This window comes from Apodemus sylvaticus, chromosome 7, assembly GCF_947179515.1.
Source record: "Apodemus sylvaticus chromosome 7, mApoSyl1.1, whole genome shotgun sequence".
Lineage (NCBI taxonomy): Eukaryota > Metazoa > Chordata > Mammalia > Rodentia > Muridae > Apodemus > Apodemus sylvaticus.
In genome coordinates, this window is record NC_067478.1 from 9,583,919 (window position 1) to 9,605,875 (window position 21,957).

Consider the following 21,957-nt stretch of genomic DNA (forward strand, 5'->3'; position numbering starts at 1 on the left):
AAATGGCTTTAACATTTAGTGACATAGGGCAATAATGAATCTGGGTGTGGTGGTCCAGACCTGTGATCCTCGCTCTGGAGAGGTACAGTCAGGGGGATTGCCACAAATTTCAGCAAGGACTGAACAGTGAGATCCCACCAAACCAAAAGGGCTGGCAAGATGGCTCAATGTATAAGGAAGCTTGTGGCTAAGCCTAAAGATCTACATTCACTCCCTAGGATTTATATGGTAAATGAAGAAAACCAACACTCCTGACTGTCCCCCGTGCTCTCACACGTGTGCACCCATGCACACACACATGCACACACACATACATGCAAAAAAATAAATAAAAATTGAATAAATTTAGAGCTGCAAAGGCAGCTCAGTGGTTATAAGAGCACTCTTGCAAAGGATGGAAGTTCAATTTCCAGGACCCACTTGATAGTTTACAATTATCAGTAACTTCAGTTCCAGGAGATAATAATGCTGTCTTCTGATCATGGGCATCAGGCATACTTGTGTAGGCAAAATATTGGTTCATTGTTTTAAAATTACTTTTATCTGTCTGTCTATCTATCATCTATCTATCTATCTATCTATCTATCTATCTATCTATCTATCTATCTATCTATCATCTACTTATTGTATTTGAACATGTATGCCACAGTGTTTGTGGCAGTCAGATAACAAATCAGTTCTTGGGCTGGAGAGATGGCTCAGCGGTTAAGAGCACTGGCTGCTTGCTCTTCCAGAGGTCCTGAGTTCAATTCCCAGCAACCATATGGTGGCTCACAACCATCTTTAATGGGATCCAATATCCTCTTCTGGTGTCTGAAGACAGCAACAGTATACTCATATAAATGAAATAAATCTTTAAAAAAAAATAGTTCTTTCCTCACACCTTCTCATGCTGTCAGGTTTAGTTGCAAGCCTCTTTGCCCACTGAGCCATCTAGGTGGCCCTCCATCATTTCATGACAGCTCACAGTCTTTTGAGATGGCTTCCCTCATACACCTGTCTGGACACTATCCATTCAGATAGCGTTTAGAATTGTTTTTTAAAGATTGATTTCTTTATTTTATGTATATGAGTACACCATTCCTCTTCAGACACACCAGAAGAGGGCATCAGATTCCATTACAGATGGTTGTGAGCCACCATGTGGTTGCTGGGAATTGAACTCAGTACCTCTGGAAGAGCAGTCAGTGCTCTTAACTGTTGAGCCATCTCTCCAACCCTAAGATTGTTTTTGATAGTGTTTATTTTGTGTTTGGTGGGGTGTGTGAAAATATGTACTATGGCATGATGGGGAGGTCATGATACAACTCACAGTGGGTTCTATCCTTCTCTATAAGTCCTGGGGTTCAAATCCAGGTGGTCAGACTTGGTAGCAAGCTGAGTCATCTAGCTGGGTGCCCCCTAATGATGATTTCTAAAAGTCTACTTACTGTGTGGGGCACACTCCTGTAATCCCAGCACTTGGGAGGCAGAGGCAGGCGGATCCCTGAGTTTGAGCCCAGCCTGGTCTACAGAGTGAGTTTCTGGACAGCCAGGGCTACACAGAGAAGCTGTGTCTTGAGTAAACAGAAAAACAAACAATAAAGTCTATTTGTTGAGGGGTGGAGAGATGGCTCAGCAGTGATGAGCCCAGGCTGTTCTTCTACGGGACCCAGGTTCAGTTCCCAGCATTCCCAGAGTTGCTCACAACCATTTGTAACTGGAGTCCTGGAGGATCCAGTGCCTCCTTCTGCCCTGCACAGACACCGTGCACACATGGTTCATGGGCGTACATACGGTAGAATGCCCATACATAGAGAAAGGCTTACAGGAAGAACATCTATTCACTGAGCTTACATGTGCTTGGTACCGTGGAAAGCTCTGTACATTTAGAAGCTTTTTTGAGCCCGGCGGTAGTGGCGCACACCTGTAATCCCAGCACTCTGGGAGGCAGAGGCAGGCGGATTTCTGAGTTTGAGGCCAGCCTGGTCTACAGAGTGAGTTCCAGGACAGCCAGGGCTACACAGAGAAACCCTGTCTAGAAAAAAATCAAAACCAAAAAACCAAAACCAAAAAAACCCCCAAAAACCAGAAGCTTATTTGATTCCAATGGGCTATTTGCATTATTTCTCTTCTGTGGGCAGAAAATTGGGTATACACAGATTAAGGAATCTCTTCCAGATTCACAGAGTAGTGGAACCAAAAATGGACCCGAAATGAGAGCTCTAAATAACTTCTGTTTCTGAGATAGAGTCTCATGTAGCTCAGGCTAGTCTTGTCCTTGCTGTGTGGCAGAGGATGACCTTGAATTTCTGACTGTTCTGCCTCCCCCTCCTCCCCCTCCCCACTCCTCCCCTTTTCTCCCCCCTCCTCCTCCTCCTCCTCCAGAGAGCTGGGTCTACAGTCCCATAGTCGGCCTTTCCCTCCTTTTCTTTCCGTTATTCTGAGCAACTGTGCTCAGGAAACCCATTTAGCTGCTGCAGTCAGGAGTCACTTCTGCGAGTCCCAGCTCCTGCCCCTGTGCGGCTGGCCCTGGAGGACCCAAAGGACTGTTAGCCTTGCTTCCCATTGTGCTCTTTTTCTTCTGTTTCCAAGATTTATTTATTTGTACTTTATGTGCACTAGTGTTTTGCCTGCATGAGTGTCTGTATAAGGGTGTTGGATCCCCTGGGACAGGACTGTGGACAGATGTGAACTGCCATGTGGGTGCTGGGAAATGAACCTGGGTCCTGTGGAAGTGCAGTCAGTGTTCTTAACCAAGGAGCCATCTCTCCAGCTCCCCCATCTTTCTTTTCTTTTCCTTTCTTTTTACTTGCTTCCACCTTTCCTTTCTTTGATGGTGGAATGCGGGTCTCTGGAGCCTTCCTCCCCCTTTCTAGCACCTCCCCCATCTGTCCTGCCCTCCCCATCTATCCTGCCCTCCCCATCTGTCCTCCCTTTCCCCATCTGTCCTCCCTTCCCCCATCTGCCCTCCCCTCCCCATCTATCTTCCCTCCCCCATCTGTCCTGCCTTCCCCCATCTGTCCTCCCCTCCCCCATCTGTCCTTCCCTCCCCCATCTGTCCTACCCTCCCCCATCTGTCCTATCCTCCCCTCCCATCTGTCCTCCCCTCCCCCATCTATCCTCCCTCCCTGATCTGTCCTGCCTTCCCCCATCTGTCCTCCCCTCCCCCATCTGTCCTGCTCTCCCCTCCCCCATCTGTCCTCCCCTCCCCCATCTGTCCTGCCCTCCCCTCCCCCATCTGTCCTCCCCTCCCCCATCTGTCCTGCCCTCCTCTCCCCCATCTGTCCTGCCCTCCCCATCTGTCCTCCCCTCCCTCATCTGCTTTGCACATTTTGTTTTAGACTTTAGGTTTTTAAACAGGTTTTCTCTGTGTAGCTCTGGCTGTCCTGGAACTCATTCTATAGACCAGGCTGGCCTCAAATTCAGAGATCTGCCTGCTTCTGCTTCCTGAGTGCTGGGATTAAAAGGTGTGTGCTGCTCTGTTTTAAAGTAACAAACCAGAAGTCTAGGAATTAGACCAACCACTGGACTGCTTGCTTTGAAGGCTGGGAAGCTTTGATTCTTAGCAGGCCACAAAGCTAGCTAAATCTTGCCTGGTGGCAGCGATCTCTCTCTCTCTCTCTCTCTCTCTCTCTCTCTCTCTCTTTCTCCCCTTTCTTCTTTCTTTTTGAGACAGGGTAGCCCGGGTTCTCCTGCTCTGTAGACTAGGACAATCTCAGATTCACAGATCTGTTTATTTCTGCCAGGCAATTTTTTTTTTTTAGGGAAAAAAATTTGTTTTTTAGAAAACAAGTAACAAAATCTCTAAACTACAATAACAAAACTAAAGTCAGTCATAGAAAGGAAAAGAAACTGAAAAGTCCTTAAACTATGTTTACAGGCTTGTCTATGTGGTGGAAAAGAACAGGTGCCCACAGGCTATACTACTTAGATACCCTAGAACTGGAGCTATAGACAGTTGAGAGCCACCACCTGGGTGCTGGGAATTGAACCCAGGTCCTCTGGAAGAACAGCCAGTGCTCTTAGCCACGGTGCCATCTCTGCAGCCCCACTACTTTCTGAATATTAATTTTTTTGAGACAGGTTCTCACTATGTATCCATGATTTGTTTTGGGATTTGGTAGGTAGACCAAGCTGGCCTTGAAGTCACAGAATTCTGCCTGCCTCTACCTTTTGAGTGCTTAACTAAAGGTGTGTGAAATTGTTCCTAGACAACTTTTTTTTCCAGGATTGATGTATGTATCTGAGGGTCTTGTCTACATGTATGTATGTGTATTGGGGTGCCAGGAGAGGGAACTGGGGATACAGAGGGTTGTGAGCAGCCCTGTGGGTGCTGGGGACTGATCTTGGGTCTTCTGGAAGTTCTGCACAGCAAGTGCTTTCAACAGCTGAGCCCCTCTTCAGGTCCTAGCTCTTAAGATTACAATAGAAGAGTTCTGCATTGCCAACAGGTAAATACTAGTCAGGCACACGGTGACCACTGTCTCAGACACTCCGGAGGCAGGGTGATTATTGAGGTCAACACACACACACACCACACACACACACACACACACACACACACACACACACACACAAAGTTTTCTTTTCTGAGACACTTGTTTTTCTGCACAGCCATGGCTTCCTGAAACTCATTCAGTAGAACAAGCTGGCCTTGAACTCAGAGATCCATCTTTGTCCAGGTGTTGGGATTAAATGGGTGTGCCACCACTGCCTGGCTACCCTGCAGTTTATGTTTTGAGACAGGGTGCCACTGTGCAGCCCAGGCTGGCCTAAGCCACTTGGCTTTGCTACCTCAGTCTCCCAGATGCTGTCATTTCAGACCGTGCCACCACACCAAGCTTTAGCTCCTAATTTTATTGCTTTGTCTTTTGATATAGAATCTCAATTTATAGCCAGGGCTGGCCAGGAACTGACAGCCATGCTCCTGCCTTAACTTCTGTGTGCTGACATTACAGATGCTGAGATACCATCTCCAGCTTCTGTCCCTCATTTTTTTCCCCCTGAGACAGGGTTTCTCTGTATAGTCCTGGCTGTCCTGGAACTCACTTGGTAGACCAGGCTGGCCTCAAACTCAGAAATCTGCCTGCCTCTGCCTCCCAAGTGCTAGGATTAAAGGCATGTGACATAATACCACTGTCTGGCACTGCCCCTCCTTTTTATCAATATATTTAGGTGCTGTAGAGATGTCGAGTGCCTAAGAGAGTTTACTGCTTGCCTTAGTTAGGGTTTTACTGCTGTGAATAGACACCATGACCAAGGCAACTCTTATAAGGACAATATTTAATTGTCATTCAGGGCGGGAACATGGCAGCATCCAGGCAGGCATGGTGCAGGAGGAGCTGTGAGTTCAGATCTTCATCTGAATGCTGCTAGTGGAAGACTGACTAGCAGGTATCTAGGACTAGGGTATTAAAGCCCACACCCACAGTGACACATCTCCAACAAGGCCACACCTTCTAATAGTGCCACTCCCTGGCCCAAGCATATACAAACCACCGCACTGCTCTACCAGAAGACTGGAACTGAGTGCCCAGCACCCATATCAGCAGCTTGAAAAACTCCTGTAACTCCAGTTTCAAGGAATCTTGAAACCCTCTTCTGGTTTTGGTGGGTCCCTGTGCACACACCTATACAACATAATAAATCTTTAAATAAATTTGCCTTAGACTTTAGTTTTTTTGTTTTGTTTTGATTTGTTATGAGACAATGTTTCTCTGTGTAGCTCTGGCTGTCCTGAAACTCACTCTGTAGACCAGGCTGGCCTTGAACTCAGAAATCTGCCTGCCTCTGCTTCCCAAGTGCTGGGACTACAGGCGTGCACCACCATGCCCGGCTAGTCTTTACATTTATGTGTGTGTATGTGTGATGTATTCTTGCTGCCACAGAAGATAATTTGCTTCTCTCCTTTCGCCATGTGAGCCCCAAGGGATTGAACTAAAATGTCAGATTTAGCAGCAAGTGCCTTTCCCTTGCAGCTGATAGTCTGTGCGCAAATGAGGCCTCCCATCCATTTTATTATAAACAGAAAGGAGAGTTCCTTCTGGCCCCCATTTTTACATTATAAAGTCTCCCAATTTGTTTAGGGGAGCTCTGCTTGGTTTTGGAGGACCCATAGTTTCTTCACTTCCACATCCCAGGAGTAGGTCACTGATCTTCCACGTTGTTTGAACAGTGGAGCTCTGAGAGGCAGAGGGTCTCTGGTCTTCCCATGGTGCGGTGCTGCAGGGCACTTGTGTGTGTGTGTGATATTGGGGGGGGGGGAATCCTCATCCCTGCAATATCTGAGCCCCGACGGTATCTTCTTCCGAAGCCTATACAGTTGAATTGATTCATGTTTCCAGAATGATCCTTTCTATTGTTGGCTTTTTTTGTTTTGTTTTGTTTTGTTTCCATGAATAAAAAGGCAGTATCTAGAATTTCATCCTATCCTTATCATTAGGATCCAGGCATGGTTATTCAGATTGGAAGCTAAGTTCTCTTCTTTCTTGAAAAGAAAAAAAATATTATGTATTTTTAAATGCCATGCATCTACGTGGGGTTATGTGCACAGGAATCCAGGTGCCCAAGGGTGGCAAGAAGTTCAGAGCCACCTAAAGTGGGGTTCTGGGACCTGAACTCTCCTCTTGACAGACTGCAGAGCTGCCTCTCCAGTTCTTTCGTCACTTTGAGAGGTTTCATGTAGTCCAGATCTTGAACGCGTGAGGGTCCAGTGTGCATCTTCTTTTTTCTATCAGAGTATAGTCTGCGGTGAAACTTTATACACAGCTTGATGGCATTTGTTTATGTATTTTACTCACGTGTTAATTTGATGGAGGGTCTCTCAGTGTAGTTCAGCCTTAGCCTCCTGCCTGCTGAATTATAATGGGTGCATCACCACAACCATCTTAAATAGCATTTAAAAAAAAGTTCTGAGAGCAGCCTTTCCAAATCATTCTTCTGAGAGCCTTAAAATTCCACCCTTAGTACTGCCTGGGGCACCACCCAGATGGCCGCGGGGCCGTCAGTGGGTCGCCTTCTCTTAACAGCTGCCTGGGCCCCCATTAAACTGAGAGCAACCAGCCCTTTGGACGTTCAGAATTCAGATTCGTTTAGTTCCACACATCCAACTGCACAACTGTGCAATGCTTCGAGGTCGGTCTCAGCTTTGTAGAATCCTAGAGAAATGTAAAGGAAGGGGAAGAGAAAAAAGGGGGTGATGGTGGTGGTGGGGGAACCCTAGCTCTCCGGGGCAGTGGTCATCAGCCTCCAAGAGGCAAGGATTCAGAATAAAGTCTTTTTTTCTTTTCTTTCTTTCTTTCTTTCTTTTTTTTTTTTTAAATAAACGGAAGAGTCGCTCTGCGTTCGTCGCCCAGGAGGTTCCAAAGGTCGTCACACTGAGGCCTGGGGGGCGATCGTCTCCCCCGCGGCCGGAGCAGGGGAGGAGAGTGGTGGGAGGAGGGGTGGCGCACACAAAAGCGGGCCGGGCCAAGAGGGCTAATGTTTCCTGTTTGCCTGGAACCCCCTCCCCGGCCTCCCCTCCCCCACCTCTCCCAGCACTCGGGCGGAAGTGAGTTTGCTCCTTTGGAGATTAAAAGGATTCCGAATTCCGATCAGTCCCAATAACCCGCGTTCCGAGAGGCGGCAAAGCGGAGAAAGAAGGGGGACACGCGCACGCACACAGCCCCCCGTTCGGGGGAGTTGTGCAAAATAAAGCCCAAAGCAACCCAGGAGACCAGGGCATCGGGAGAGCCTGAGCCCGGTAGGCGCAGCGCAGCCGGGGCCACCCGCATCCTCGCTCGGCGACTCGTTCATAGGAGGATGACGCAGGCGGGAGCCGCGGGCGGCGTTGGCCACGCGGCTCCCGAAGTGGCCGCGCGGGTCCCTCGCGGACTCCTCTGATTCCAGCAAGCCCGGGAGAGAGACTCGGTTCCTGAGGCTCCGGGATTGAAGGGGGGACCCAAGCGAGGGTGAAATGGCCCGATGACAAAGGAAATGTGATCCCCCTTCGCTGCCCAGGTTTCGGAGAGGACGGCCGTGAGGAGGAGGAGGGGCGCGCGGTGCGCGCGGAACGCGGATAGCATTGCACGACGGCCCCGCGCGGAGCGGGCGGCGGGTACATCCAATATCTTCCCGCCGATGAATAATTCAGGGCGGCCCGCGGGGACCTGCGGCCCCGCGCCGCGGAGCGCCTGAGGCCGGAGAAGGGTCGGGACGCGCGCTAGAGAGGAGAGCTAGGAGGCCGGGGGACACGCGGGCGCCGGGCCGCGTGGGGCGCGCGTGCGTGTGAGCGCACAGAGACCGCGGCCCGGCCCGGCTGCGCACGGACGCGGAGCGTGTGGGGCGCGCGTGCGTACTTGGCACGCGTGCTTCCGCGGGCCGGAGGCCCCCGCACGAGGTGCAGCTGCGCGTCCGAGCCGACCGCGCCGCGGGGGAGGCTGCGCCTCGGCCGCCACGCAGGAGCTCCTGCCGCCGCGTCATGCGGCGGGGTGGCCGGCGGCGCGCGCGGGGACTCGGGCTGCTGCGATTACGGGACGTTTTCCCCTCCCTCCTGGAGACTCAATCCATTTAGCCGGAGGGCAAAAGGAAAAAAAAAAAGGCAACACAAGCGAGACTCGTTGGGACCAAATTGTTTTTCGCCCCGAGGACCGGATTCCACGGCGGACTTTGAGACTTGTGCGGGCGCTCTCTTGCTGCGGGAGGAGCAGTGCAAACCCGCCCAGCCGAGGTGGCTCAGGGGTCGCCTCCACCGCGTCCTCGATGCGCTCTGCTGAGTGAGCCGCGCGCCCTCCTTCTCGCCGCACGCCCTCTGCCCTCCGGCCCGCCTGCAAATGGCTTCGTTCCCCGAGACCGACTTCCAGATCTGCCTGCTGTGCAAGGAGATGTGCGGCTCGCCCGCGCCGCTCTCCTCCAGCTCGTCCGCCTCGTCGTCGTCCTCGCAGACGTCCACGTCGTCGGCGGGCGGCGGCGGCCCCGGGGCGGCGGCGCGGCGCCTGCACGTCCTGCCCTGCCTGCACGCCTTCTGCCGGCCGTGTCTCGAGGCGCACCGGCTGCCCGCTCCGGGTGGCGCCGGCCCCGCCGAGGCGCTGAAGCTGCGCTGCCCTGTGTGTGACCAGAAGGTGGTCCTGGCCGAGGCGGCGGGCATGGACGCGCTGCCGTCGTCCGCCTTCCTGCTCAGCAACCTGCTGGACGCCGTGGTGGCCACCGCCGACGAGCCGCCGCCCAAGAACGGGCGCGCGGGCGGCGGCCCCGGGGGCGCGGGCGGCCACAGCAACCACCGGCACCACGCGCACCACCCGGCCCAGCGCGCCGCCGCTCCAGCGCCGCAGCCGCCGCCCGGCCCGGCCGCCTCCCCCGGCTCGCTGCTGCTCCGCCGGCCGCACGGCTGCAGCTCCTGCGACGAGGGCAACGCCGCCTCGTCGCGCTGCCTCGACTGCCAGGAACACCTGTGCGACAACTGTGTCCGCGCGCACCAGCGCGTACGCCTCACCAAGGACCACTACATCGAGCGCGGCCCGCCGGGGCCTGCGGCCGCCTCCGCGGCGCAGCAGCTGGGGCTCGGGCCGCCCTTCGCAGGCGCGCCCTTCTCCATCCTCTCGGTGTTCCCGGAGCGCCTCGGCTTCTGCCAGCACCACGACGACGAGGTGAGTGCGCGTGGGACGCGGGCGAGGGGAACGGGGACTTTTTTATTGTATTTAATTTTTTGTGGGCTTGTATCATCGCCACCCCGCACCCCTAAGTTCCTCGGAAAACTAGATCTTGAGGACTGTTTCCTTCTCTGCATGTCCGAAGAGTCCCCAAACACGAGATTCTCTCCTTTTTCGTTTCATTTGTTTCTTCTTAGTGGTGAGGTTCGAACCCAGGGCTTAATGCTACCCAAGTCTACCCTTCAACCCCCCCCCCCCCCCTTTTTCATTTATTGTACACGTGTGTGTAGGTCAGAGGATCATTTTCAGGAGTCGCCTCTCCTCACCAAGTGGGACCCGGGACCCAAGTCAAGTCTTTCAGGTTTTACGGCAAATGCCTCTTAACCAATAAGTCATCTCTCCAGCCAAACTTCATTTATTAATATTTTTTTCTCCTGCGTGATAAAATGTGCAGTGGGTTTATCTTGTTAGGCTCTAGTTGTGAGGCGATAAGTAGGTTTGTGGAGTCGTGGACTTCTTTTGTGTGGGCCCGCCAGAGGCCGCCCAACGTGCCGAGAGGGCTCTGGGGTGGGGAAGGGATGGTCGCCCTGCGGGGTGGCTTCCCACGTGCGGGCTCGGCCGGGCGACTTGATTTTTGTTGTCATTTGCACAGGTTGGCATTGACCGCGTTGTCTGCCAGGGTGTTGGTAAGGGGTCTTGCCTGTGCCATTTTACTAACCAAGGGACCCGGCATTAAGTCCTTGTTTTTGCTTCTACAGTTGTCTCACGCACTATGTAAAGCACGTTCTGGTCGGTGAGTACCCACGTGCAGTGACCATGTGGCCTCCTGGGGGCCCTTGAGAGAGAGAGGGAGAGGGGGGGGGGAGGCCAGATTGGGACCACCGCAGTAGGGTCTCTCTGGCGCTATTCCCAAGCCAGCTCCATCTCCCAGCCCGCAGGGACCCGGTAGCCACCCTGCAACATCCACAGGCACTCTACTTGCTTTGGAAAAACGCGGAGCCTCCCGCAGCTCGAATTGGGGGCAGTGCAGGACCTGATCATCCCCTTTGGGCATTATTTTTATTTTGGTATTGGACCACCTTCTGTTCCCGCGAGCCCTACTGGAAACCGAGGCAGAGGCTAGGCGGGAGCAAGCACCCTTTGCCTTGATGGGTTAGGTAACCTCGCCTCGATCTATTTGTAAATCTGAGACCCTGTGCAATTTGCGGTGGCATTCCCGTCGTTGGGAGGACAGCGGGGGACAAACAGAATCCCGCGTGGCTAAGCGTGGGGTTGCCGGCGCGGCCGCGGCAGCGGAATCCACATTCTAACTTGTTATTTGGGAAGGGGGGGGGAGTTATCGGCCTTAAATTGACTTGAGGTTGGGGACAAAAATTAATTTCAATGCTAAGAGAGTAAACTTCTTAAAAGGTTTCTTTTGAAGTGAAGTCAGTGGCTCACTTAGGTTTTCAGTCCAGGGTTGACTCCTGTTTTCTCGTATTTGTGGTTGGATGTTTCTAGTATGTTCTTTCATTACTTTTAGAAAATCCCGTGAGCAGGAAGAGGGAGCCAGTTCACGTGGTCCTAATTTAGGGTTAAATTCGAGGACCAGGTGGGGGAAGAGCCCCTTGAAACGGGGTGGGGGTGGGGGTGGGGGGTGGGGGTTCCCTCCATTGCGGCAGAGGAGGGGTTGAGGTGTCAGTTTGTTTTGTTTTTTTTTTGTTAATTATTAGTCAGAGATGCCCCAGTGGGCTGTAGGTGTTGGGTAAAGCTGATTGGATTTATTTTGAGATAGGCTCTTTTCTTCAGCCTAGGCTGGCTTGGAACTGTGTAGCCCAGGTTGGTTGGTCTCTGATCAGTCAACTCCTCCCTTAACTTCCCAAACGCTGAGATTACCCGGGAGCCACCATGACTCGCTTTAATGAAAAACACCTCAAAACCTTTTGGAGTAGGCAGACAGGATGAGTCTCCCGATGGCTTCTTTGCCTACCTCCTGTCACCTGTCCTCTTGCTCGCTCAGTGGTCTTCTGCTTTCCTGTCATAAATCCATACCTACCACGTTGGGGGGGGAGACCATGTCAGCTCTGTGGTTTTCCTTCACAGCTTCACAGAGGTTCTGTCCACACCTTCATCTCTACAGAGGCCACCTTGAGGGAAAGCTGGGCTTTCTCCTCCGCCCGGGATGAACGCCCCCTTTCCACCCACCCCTTTCTCTGCCGATGACACGCTTTCATTATTTGCTGTGTCTGGTTTATTCCCTGTAAATTATGGAAGCATTTGAACGAGTGGGAGAGGCTCTTTCTAACCCCGGGCTGACTTTAAAGTCCCTCTTGGCTTTAGTAGGTAGTGAGGTAGGGAATTTTAAGATTGGGGGGGGGTCTGCTCAAGGGAACCTCAGGTTTGCTGAGTGAGTTTTCTTAGCTTTTCATTAAAGCAAGAATCTTGGAAATTGCTAGACTCTCGAAGATGACAGAAAGGTACTTTGGGAGAAAAAGACCCACCAGCCTCCTTTTCCCTCCCGGATGGAGCTGCCTGGGAAAGTGTACCTGAGGCTCCTGGGTGGGGGTGATTGATAGGTGGTCTGCTGTCTTCACTTTGTAGGGGGCTGTGATAGATGGACCGTGGTGCACAGAACTTCTCCCTTGAATGCTACTGTGACATCCTGTGTTTAAAACATGTGATCATGTTAAGTTAATCCTCTGAACAGGGCAAAATGATTTGGGGTGTCTTCCTTTTGGAGGACTTCTGGTGATGTGGCTGGAGTGACTTGCTTGTCACTCAACTCCTCAGGAAGAAAAACAGTTTCCCTGGGGAGATGACCTGTCTTAGGTATTCCCCAAGCCCCAATTTGGAAACTGAGGCAAGATGTCTGAATGTTCAATTGGTTTAAGTAAAAATTACAAGGACTTTAAAACCTAGAAGGAGCCCGACAATCGGGTTATTCCTGCAATCCCAGGGTGAGGCAGGAGCATGGCTATGATTCTGAGGCAAGCCTGGTCTACAAAGTGAGACCTTACTTCAAAAAACTGAAAAAAAAAATAATAAAAAGGAGGGATTTGGGTTTCTATCAAAGGGAGACAGTGCTTGTTTAGACTTTTGGTTAGTTTGTGCCTAGAGTTAGTCCTGAGACGCACTGCGGACCCTCAAGAAGAGGAAGAGGCAAGTTTTCTGATCCTAGGAACGGGGACCCCGTGGCCACATGAATAGCTCAAGGCTTCTGAGATTTTTCTGTTTTCCTGAGGTGTGTCACTGAGCTGGCTGCTACCACAGCTTACCAGGGACTCTTCCTTCTCCCTCGCCCCACTGGCTACGGAAGCCACATTGGGAAGGAGTCTGTGTGAATGTCCCAGGGCTTGGTTAAAATGGCAGGACTCTAGGGGACCTGCAGGACAGGTAGGTGATGCTCTATGGTGTGACAGACATTGTTCCTTGCCATAGGGCAGGGAGGCTTGGTGGGATTTGGGATTCCCGGGATTTGGTGGGAAAGGATTTTAAAATTTTGGATGGAAGGTGGGGGGTGGGGGAAAGGTCCTGATGGAGGGGTTCACTCAGCCTGAAGCTGGGTTCTGGAAAGAACTAGCATTCAAAATGGACTTAACTCAGAATATGGAGTCCTGTTAGGACCATCTTTCTCCCAGAATCCTGATGTGGCTCTGGCCTCTTCCCATCATTTTGAACAAGGTAATTTGCTGCCTAAAACAGTAATTGGTAAAGTCAGTTGTCTTGAGTTTCTGTCTCTGATCTTAGAGTGGAGCACTGTCATGTCTGTATTCTACATTGCTGTTGGTTTGTTTGATTGAAACTGCTTTGGACCCGCAGGGACTCAGTGTCTATATGTCTCTTATATCTGTGCATTTGTGTGTGAATTACAAAATCTGTGCAAGATGGTTTCGCCAGGCGGTCGTGGAGCACACCTGTAATCCCAGCACTCTGGGAGGCAGAGGCAGGCGGATTTCTGAGTTCGAGGCCAGCCTGGTCTACAGAGTGAGTGCCAGGACAGCCAGGGCTACACAGAGAAACCCTGTCTCGGGAAAAAAAAAAAAAACAAATTAAAAAAAAAAAAGAGTAGTTGTTTCTCCGTGCCCTCCTCCCCAATTTTGTTTTTAAGTCGGGACCTTCCTCCATACACCACCTGGCCTGGATTCTCCTGCCTCTTCAGGCTGAACCAAGGGTGCTGGATGACAGGAGCATCATTGGGATAGACCAAGAAATACCCTCTCCTACCCTTCCCCATCCTACCGTTTCTGGAGGTCGTCTTTATGGTAAGACTTTCTACTGATAAAAAAGGGAATTTAAATAGGAATCTCATTGATGGGAGAGCGATGGAGGTCCCAGGTCACACACAGTGCTCATATCTGTGTGCCACAAAATTAAACTTTGAGGTCCTCGTATGTGATTATGGAGGCTGCTGCCTCTAGTTCAGCAAGTAAATTCTTTCCATGAATGTAAAAACATGGGACCCTTGCTGACTGTTAACCATTGTCGATTGTTACCTGGGGTAGTCATTGAAGTGCATAGAGCAGGCTCTCACTGGCTGGCTAGTTTGGCCTGTCCATGCGAGCTGATAAAGGCGCCCTCAGACACAGGAAAAGGCCATAAACTGGAATAAACTGGGGCTGTGGCGTCTTCCTGGAGTGGGAATCCTTTCGTGTGTGCTTCTGAAGTTATCTCAAGGAGGGGGGGGGGGTTCTGGAAATTGCGTAGACTTGATGGTTGTTTATAAGATTTGGTTTTCAGTGTTTGGATTATGTATTTTTGGATATCAGTGAAGATATTTTAGGGGGAAGAGGAAAACATACAGGCTTCACTTTCCTTTATCAAGAACATTTTTCTAAGTTGTATCTGGAATAGAGGAATCTTGACAGTGTTTGGGGACTGATGAAACTCCTCACCCTAACCCCCGTGTTCCCTTTATTTTAGCTAAATAAATGCCATTTTTTAGGCGAGAGACCCATCCCTTCATTCAGTAGTAGTCTTGGGGTTTGTTAAAAACACGCCTTACAATGGCTGCAAGTTTCTCCTGAATGCCTGAGCCGCTTTCTGAGCCTAGTCTTTGTCTTTTAAAACACAGTTTGGTTGTGAGTCCGGCCTTGTGGGAGCGGCTATCATTGGGTTTCTTTCATTAGGTTTGCCTGGGTGGAAGGTGTGTCGTTTTAATTTATAGATCCTGATCTGTTCTTCCCCGACCTTTGGTTTTGCTCTGGAAGCGCCGTCGGGCTTCAGGCTCGCCTTTCCTGCCTCAGCCTCCGCAGTGGAGAGAGGGCACGCGTGCTCGCAGGGCCCCCTTGCCGGAGCTGTGCGGTTCTACAGTCAATCCCCGCTCGCCGTTTCTCCATCCAGCTCCGAACACAGGTCAAGGTTTATTGGAGCTGGGTTCATTCTTAGCAAACCGTGGTGGAAGATCATTGAGACGAGTTTTACCCTCCACCTTACCTACCACAAAGATGGCGCCCCAAAGGCTGTCGCCACCTCTGTTCTGAAAGATTAGAAAGAGAAGGACAGGGTCAAGACCTATGGTTGCCATCGACGCAGCCCCGATGAAGAACCCCCCCCCCCACAGCCTTTCTGATTGGTTCCCTCGGCTTTCAGTTCCTCTATCATCCCGCCCACCTGAGACCTGATTGCCCCGAAGTAAACTGCTCTTCCCTGTGTATCTGCATATGTGTGTGTTCGTGTTCTAAATCACCTTCTACTTTTTACTTTCCTCTTTGAGACCCAGGCCTCTCAGGGAGCCTGGCTAGGCGGGAAGCCAGGTCCTCAGGAATGACCAGAAGCAGGTTACCCCCTACCTGCAGTCTCTCAAGCCCCTTTTATGTGGCTTGAAACCAAATGGATTGCCTGGCTCTCCGGTGGTGGGGGCTGTGGGCAAGGTGCTACTTCATTTGCATCCGAAAGTGGCTTAGCTCCCCTTCGTTGGGGTCAGCCTTGGAAACTCGACTCATTTTCTGGCCTTTTTAGGGAGAATGAACTCTTGCTTGGCGCCCCTCTGCCCCAGCCCACTGATTATTTTTGAGAGATCTAGATTAGGCTACTTGTGGGGTTTTTCTTTCTTTTTATCCCTTAAAGTAGATTTCTCAAGACTAGTTTTAATTGGTGCTCAGATCAGCCTGACCTATAGGCGCTTCCTTTCCCAGCATTGATGATCCCAGCTGAATTATCATATGGACCCCCACCTCCAAACCTTGCCAGCGCGGAGACCCAGACAAGGCTCTGGACAAGGTGGCCTCTGAGGCTGTCTGCTCTCTGTAACTGTGTGTTAGAAGTTGATTGGGGTTTTGTCTTCAATGGGTTCATCCTGTTAATCTGAGTGGGCGGTGGTTTTGTGTGTGTGTGTGTGTGTGTGTGTGTACTTTTGTATTTTTACTTTTTTTGAGATAGAGTCTCACTATCTGGTTTGAAACCTAGATCCTCCAGGCTCAACCCCAGTAATCTCTTTGTATTTAATAAGTTTTATGTGTGAGTCTTTTGCCTGCGTGTATGCGTGCGTACCACAACATGTTCCTGATGGTGGAGGGGGTTAGAGGAGGATGTCTGTCTGGGACTGAGTCACAGGGGGCTGTGACTACCTTGTGGTCCAGGGAGGGTCCCCTGGGAGAGCTGAGCTCTCTCTCTCTCTCTCCAGCACCTCCTGTTGACTTTTGATGGCAGTACTTTCTCTGTAAGCATTTTCTTGGGATAGCATAGCATGTGTGCGTGGTTTGAGGCAGAGACTATATGAGGACGGGCCTGTGGCTTTGCCTCCCTGTGTGTCTTGGATTTTGAAGCGTGAATCGGTGAGAAGCCCAGAGATGGTTATCAGAACCAGTTTCAGGACAGCCAGGGCTACACAAAGAAACCTCCATCTTGGTAACCCCCTTCCCCCCAAAATAAGTTTCGTATCTCATCCATTGCCAGCTGGTTAATTAGGGGATGCTCGATTAGCTGATTTCTAGCCATAACCATTTGCAGAGTTGGGAAAAACCTGTTTTCTGTGGTCAGATAGCTCACCTCTTAAGTTCTCTCTGTGCCTGGCGCCTTACTCCTGCAGCCACATCAAACCGGCCTCTGTGGGGATCCACATTGCTGACAAAGTTAAAAATTAGTTGATCCAGGTGTGGTGTCTCATGGGCCAGCCACCTCTCCTGCAGCCCATTTAGTCTGGAGGCTGCTACAGGGCTAGGCTAGCCTGTGGCTCAGAATGTGAACGGCGCCCAGATTCTGTTCAAGCAAACCCCGCTTGTTCTGTCTTTTCCTTTGGAGTCCAGGGCCTCCCGAGAGCCACAGAGCACCTCGCTGCAGCACCGGCGGCGGAGGCCCCAGCGGCGGTGGCCAGCAGCAGAACAGCCTGTTGGTCATCTTGACACCTGCAGTTTGATTCTGGCCCTCTGGGATCCACACCAAAGGGGAGGGAGATAGTGTTGATTTAGAATCCATCCTTGGCTTCTAGCCCGTGCCTTTCCCAATGTATGCATAAGTGTGGGGTAATAACGTCAGGTATAGTAAAGATAAATAATGCATTATTTTGTGTGTGTGCATAATGTGTGTGGTGCACAGTGGAAGACAAAGGTCAACCTCCTCTGTGGAGTTCATTCCCTCCCCATGGCTTGAGATGGAGGTCTCGCTGTGTGGTCTTTGCTGGCCCGGAACTTGATGTGCAGAGCAGGCTGATCTCAGATCCACCTACCTCTCTGCCCTGGGAGTGCTGGGATTACAGACTGGCTGGGCTGGTTCCCTCTATCATTTTGGGGTGTTAGGCTTACTCTTTTAGCCTTTTTATTAAGACATCGGTAGCCCAGCCGGGCGGTGGTGGTGCACGCCTGTAATCCCAGCACTCTGGGAGGCAGAGGCAGGTGGATTTCTGAGTTCGAGGCCAGCCTGGTCTACAGAGTGAGTTCCAGGACAGCCAGGGCTACACAGAGAAGAAAAGAAACCCTGTCTCAAAAAAAAAAAAAAAAAAAAAAAGACTTCGGTAGCCCAGGATAGCCTTGAGCTCAGCCACTGTTCTGGGATTGTGGGCCTGGTCCGCACCTCCCAGGTCCTTGTAAAACAATATTTTGTAGTTAGTTGTACCTGCAGCTGAGGCAGGGGGCTTGAAATTTCCCAGGCCACCCTAGGTTATAGAGCTTGCAAGACTTGCTTTTGGGCAAAAGTTTCTGGTTGATGCACCAAAGTGATACTCTGAAGGGCTTTGGGTGGCTTCTTAGTCACACAGCGTGTGGACTGGAGAGGAAAGGGGACAGGGCAGGAGGTCTCAGCCTTCCCAGAGTGGTTGCTTTTTACATGTGGTCTGTTCTGTGAAATCCAAGCGCTAAGGATCATGGTAGCACCAGACAGGTCAGCTGGGTAGGTGAGTTTGGCTGAAAGTCTTGGAGATTGATGTTGGCCTGACTACAGCAGCTGTGGGCGGAGTCACTCCCTTTATAACCTCTTAGCAGGGTATGAAGGTCTCCTTCCTTCTTGGAGCCTGGTGGGCTCTTTGAGTAGATCAGCTAGGAGCCAGAGAGCTTGTATTTCCAATACCTAGGAGGCAGAGGCCCAAGCCAAGGCTACACAGGAAAGACCCTGCCGAGACAGATCAGTCAGATGGCCAAATGGTCGCGTCTGTGTCCACCAAGCCAAGACCCGAGTTCGGTCCCCAGGATCCCACATGGCTAAAGGAGAAAATTTAACCCTTTGCTGGCTGTCACCTGTCATGCCTGTCAGGCCATGGGGAGCAAATAAAAGCAAAGAGTGGACAGCAAGTTCCCACCCAGATGGAAAGGCATGGGTTCCTGTGAGGCACGGCTGCTCAGTTTGTGCTGAGTGCCACAGCTGTTGGACCACGAGCCATTGCTGGAAAGGCATGGTAAAACACCTGTTGATGAGGGGAAGCGGAGTTTTTATGATTATTTCCTTGGTCTGTTTTTTTTTGGGGGGGGGGTTCGATACAGGGTTTCTCTGTGTGGCCCTGGCTGTCCTGGAACTCAGAAATCTGTCTGCCTCTGCCTCCCAAGTGCTGGAATTAAAGGTGTGTGCCACCACTGCCTGCCTTCCTTGGTCTTTTGAGACAGGGTGTCTTTGTAGCCCAGGCTACCCTGGAACTCCCTCTGTAGACCAGACTGGCCCCGAATCAGCACAGAAGCCTGACCCCCACATCTAGCTGAGGAAACAGATTTTAAAGGGCTGATTGTACCTGGGTATGGTGGCTTAGCATTTGGGGGGGGGGGCAAGAGCATGGCATGGTGACTCAGGTCTGTCATCTTATTTTGAGACTAGAATGTTCTCCTGGGCCTATACACATGGAACCAGCACACTCAGGCCAGGGCCTTGCTGGGGACTCCTTTTCAAGCTCAGCGACTTCTACCTCTTAACTCACTCACCCGGGAGCCTTTCTGATTACGTCATCGTCCTTGATTGAAGGAGGGCTGAAAGGTGAGAGTTGAGGTTTGTCGGTGCTGTGTGGGTGGCTGCCCCGGGATGACAGTGCGGAATGTGTCCATTCCAGATGGAATCTGGCATTGCGTGCGGTTACAGATTGAGGTGGGAAGGACCCTGGGTGGCTTGGCACCTCCGTCCCTTCTTCCTCTCCTGGCATCTCTCCCTCCATGATGACTAATGGCTCCCCGGGGACTCCCTGTTTGGATGGTTTCCCTCATACAGATTTTAGCTTCTCTTGGCAACACCTGCTCTTTGTGAGTGTAAGAGCTGCACCAGCTCCCCAGGTGTGGCGGCTCGGGCCTTTACCCCCTCCACCCGGCAGGCACTTGGGAGGCAGTGTAGGTAGAGCTCACCTGGTCTACAGCAGTAAGTTCCAGGACAGCCAGAGCTACATAGACCCTGTCTTCAAAACAAATGGCGAAAGCAAACTACCCCTCTCTCCACCTCTGGATCTGTTCTCTAGGATGCTGTGAGAAGGAGGCTTTTCTTTTTTTAACTTTTTCTGAGACAGGGTTTCTCTGTGTAGCCCTGGCTGTCCTGGAACTCTGTAGACCAGGCTGGCCTCGAACTCGGAAATCTGCCTGTCTCTGCCTCCCAAGTGCTGGGATTAAAGGTGTGTACCACCACCACCCCTGCAAGGGGGAGTTTTGATTACAGTTGGCTGCCTCCTTGTGAAGTAGGGAGGACTTAATGGAGTCAGTTTTCCAGGCTTTAAAAAAAACCTAAAGACATTTATTTATTTATTTGGCTTTTTGGATTTGGTTTTTTCAAGATAGGGTTTCTCTGTGTAGCCCTGACTGTCCTGGAACTCACTCTGTAGACCAGGCTGGCCTCGAATTAAAAAACCGCCTGCCTCTGCCTCCCAGAGTGCTGGGATTACAGGCGTGCCCCACTACTGCCCCGCTTATTTGTTTATTTTTAAATAGATTTATTTATATGAGTACACTGTAGCTGTCTTCAGACACAACCAGAAGAGGGCGTCAGATCCCATTCCAGATGGTTGTGAGCCACCCTGTGGTTGCTGGGAATTGAACTCAGGACCTCTGGAAGAGCAGTCAGTGCTCTTAACCACTGAGCCATCTCTCCAGCCCAAGACATTGATTGTTATCTTTTAAAGTTTATGGGTATTGTACTTGCGTGTGTTGCAGTGTACACATGGCTGGTGCCCATGGAAGTCAGAAGAGGACTGCATGAGTCTCAGACAGCTGTGAGCTGCCACCTGCGTGCTGGGAGTCAGTTTGAAAGAAAAGCTTGTCCTTTATTTAAGCTCTTGTCATTTTTTCCCAGCCCCTTATTTTCAACTTTATTTATGTACGAGTGTGTCTGTGGTACAGTGTTTGTGCTCATCCAGAGGCCAGACGAGGGCATGGGGCCCCCGGGACCAGGCTCTGAGCTGCCTGGCATTCGCAGTGCATCTTGTTTGTTTGTTTTGTTTGTTTGTTTGTTGAGACAGGGTTTCTCCATGTAACATCCCTGGTTGTCCTGGAACTCTTTGTAGACCAGGCTGGCTTCACAGAGCTCTGACTGCCTCTGCCTCCCAATGCTGGCATTAACGGTGTTCACCACTCTGCCTGCTCTTAATGTTTCTGTTGCTGTGATACACACCATGACCAACACCAGTTTGGAGTGGAAAAGGGTTTGTTTAATTTCCACTCACAGCGTAACCATCTCTTCCGCTCCCAGCATGCACTCTGTCACTGAGATGACACACTAGCTTTCATGGTGGGTTTTGTTTCTGTTTTGAGACAAGGCTTTCCTCTAGTCTAGCTGGTCTATGGTCTGTAACCAGGATAGCCTCATACTTACCAAAGCTGTTCTGCCTCGGCCTCCTGACCTAGGATTACAGGCAGAAGTCACTATACTTGTTTCTACTTTATTTTAATGTATTTATTCCCGTTGGTAGAGAGTCATTGCGAATGCATAGGACAGTGCGCCCATGCAAGCAAACACTACACTGAGTGTACCCCTTTCCCGCATTCCTACCCCCTTTTTCCACACCTCATGTCATTTATTTTTCTTCATTTTTTTGGACATTACTAAGATTATTATCTTATGTTCACGAATGTTTCAGCTGCATGTGCCTCATTGAGACATTGAGGCAGTGTCTGCAGAGTCAGAAGTGCTCCCTGGACAGAAACCTGTTAGCCTCTAGGTGGGTGCTGGGAACCTGGACCTGGGTCCTTTTAACCTTGGATCTTGTACCCTGGCCTAGTACAGGGGGCTTCTCCCCTCAGTGGGTGACACACCCAAATCGGGTGTTTCCAATTCTCACTACTTAACTCCTCTCCTCCCAGATAGCATCTCACGACGTCACCCAGGTTGGCCTTGGATTCGTGGGTGCTGGGTTTTTCTGCTAATTATTTAGGGGTGTTTGAATTTAAGCCCCTTGTCTCTCCGGGGATTCTGCTCTTAGGCCCTCGGGACTTGTGTGCAGGCTGCGGTATGAAACCAGCTTTGCCTACCAGACCCTTACTGTCCTCTCTGTCCGGGAGTTCCACGTGGTGCTTAAGTGACTGTCTCCTCTCTGTGTGAAGCAGGATTGCTCTGTTGACAAGAGGGACAGAGATAGATGTCCATTGAACGAACATTACACAGTCTGCTTGTAACTGGCAGGGCCCTCGCCTGGGAGGCACTGAGCTTGGGGGTTTCCATTCCCAACGCCACAAAAATCCTACTTCAGCTGCTTTGGCGACACGTGAGAAGACAGGAGCTCGAGGCAACAATTGTGTTTTATTTATTTATTTCATGTATGTGGGTACAATGTATGTCAGACGCACCAGAAGAGGGCATCAGACCTCATTACAGCCTTGCTGGGATTTGAACTCAGGACCTCTGCAAGAAGAGTCAGTGTTCTTAACCGCTGAGCCATCTCTCCAGCCCCAACAAATCTGTTTTTTTTTTTTAATATTTATTTATTATTATATGTAAGTACACTGTAGCTGTCTTTTAGACACTCCAGAAGAGGGTGTCAGAT

General features: G+C 51.0%; 1 protein-coding gene across 1 annotated transcript in view; it reads left to right on the forward strand.

Annotated features, from left to right (window-relative positions):
- Positions 1-8,792: 8,792 nt before the first annotated feature.
- Positions 8,793-21,957, forward strand: part of Trim71 (tripartite motif containing 71) — a 53,761-nt gene continuing 40,596 nt past the window's right edge. Inside the window, exon 1 of the mRNA XM_052187049.1 lies at positions 8,793-9,605. Within this exon, the coding sequence (XP_052043009.1) occupies positions 8,793-9,605 (813 nt within the window). The remainder of the gene's footprint in view (positions 9,606-21,957) is intronic.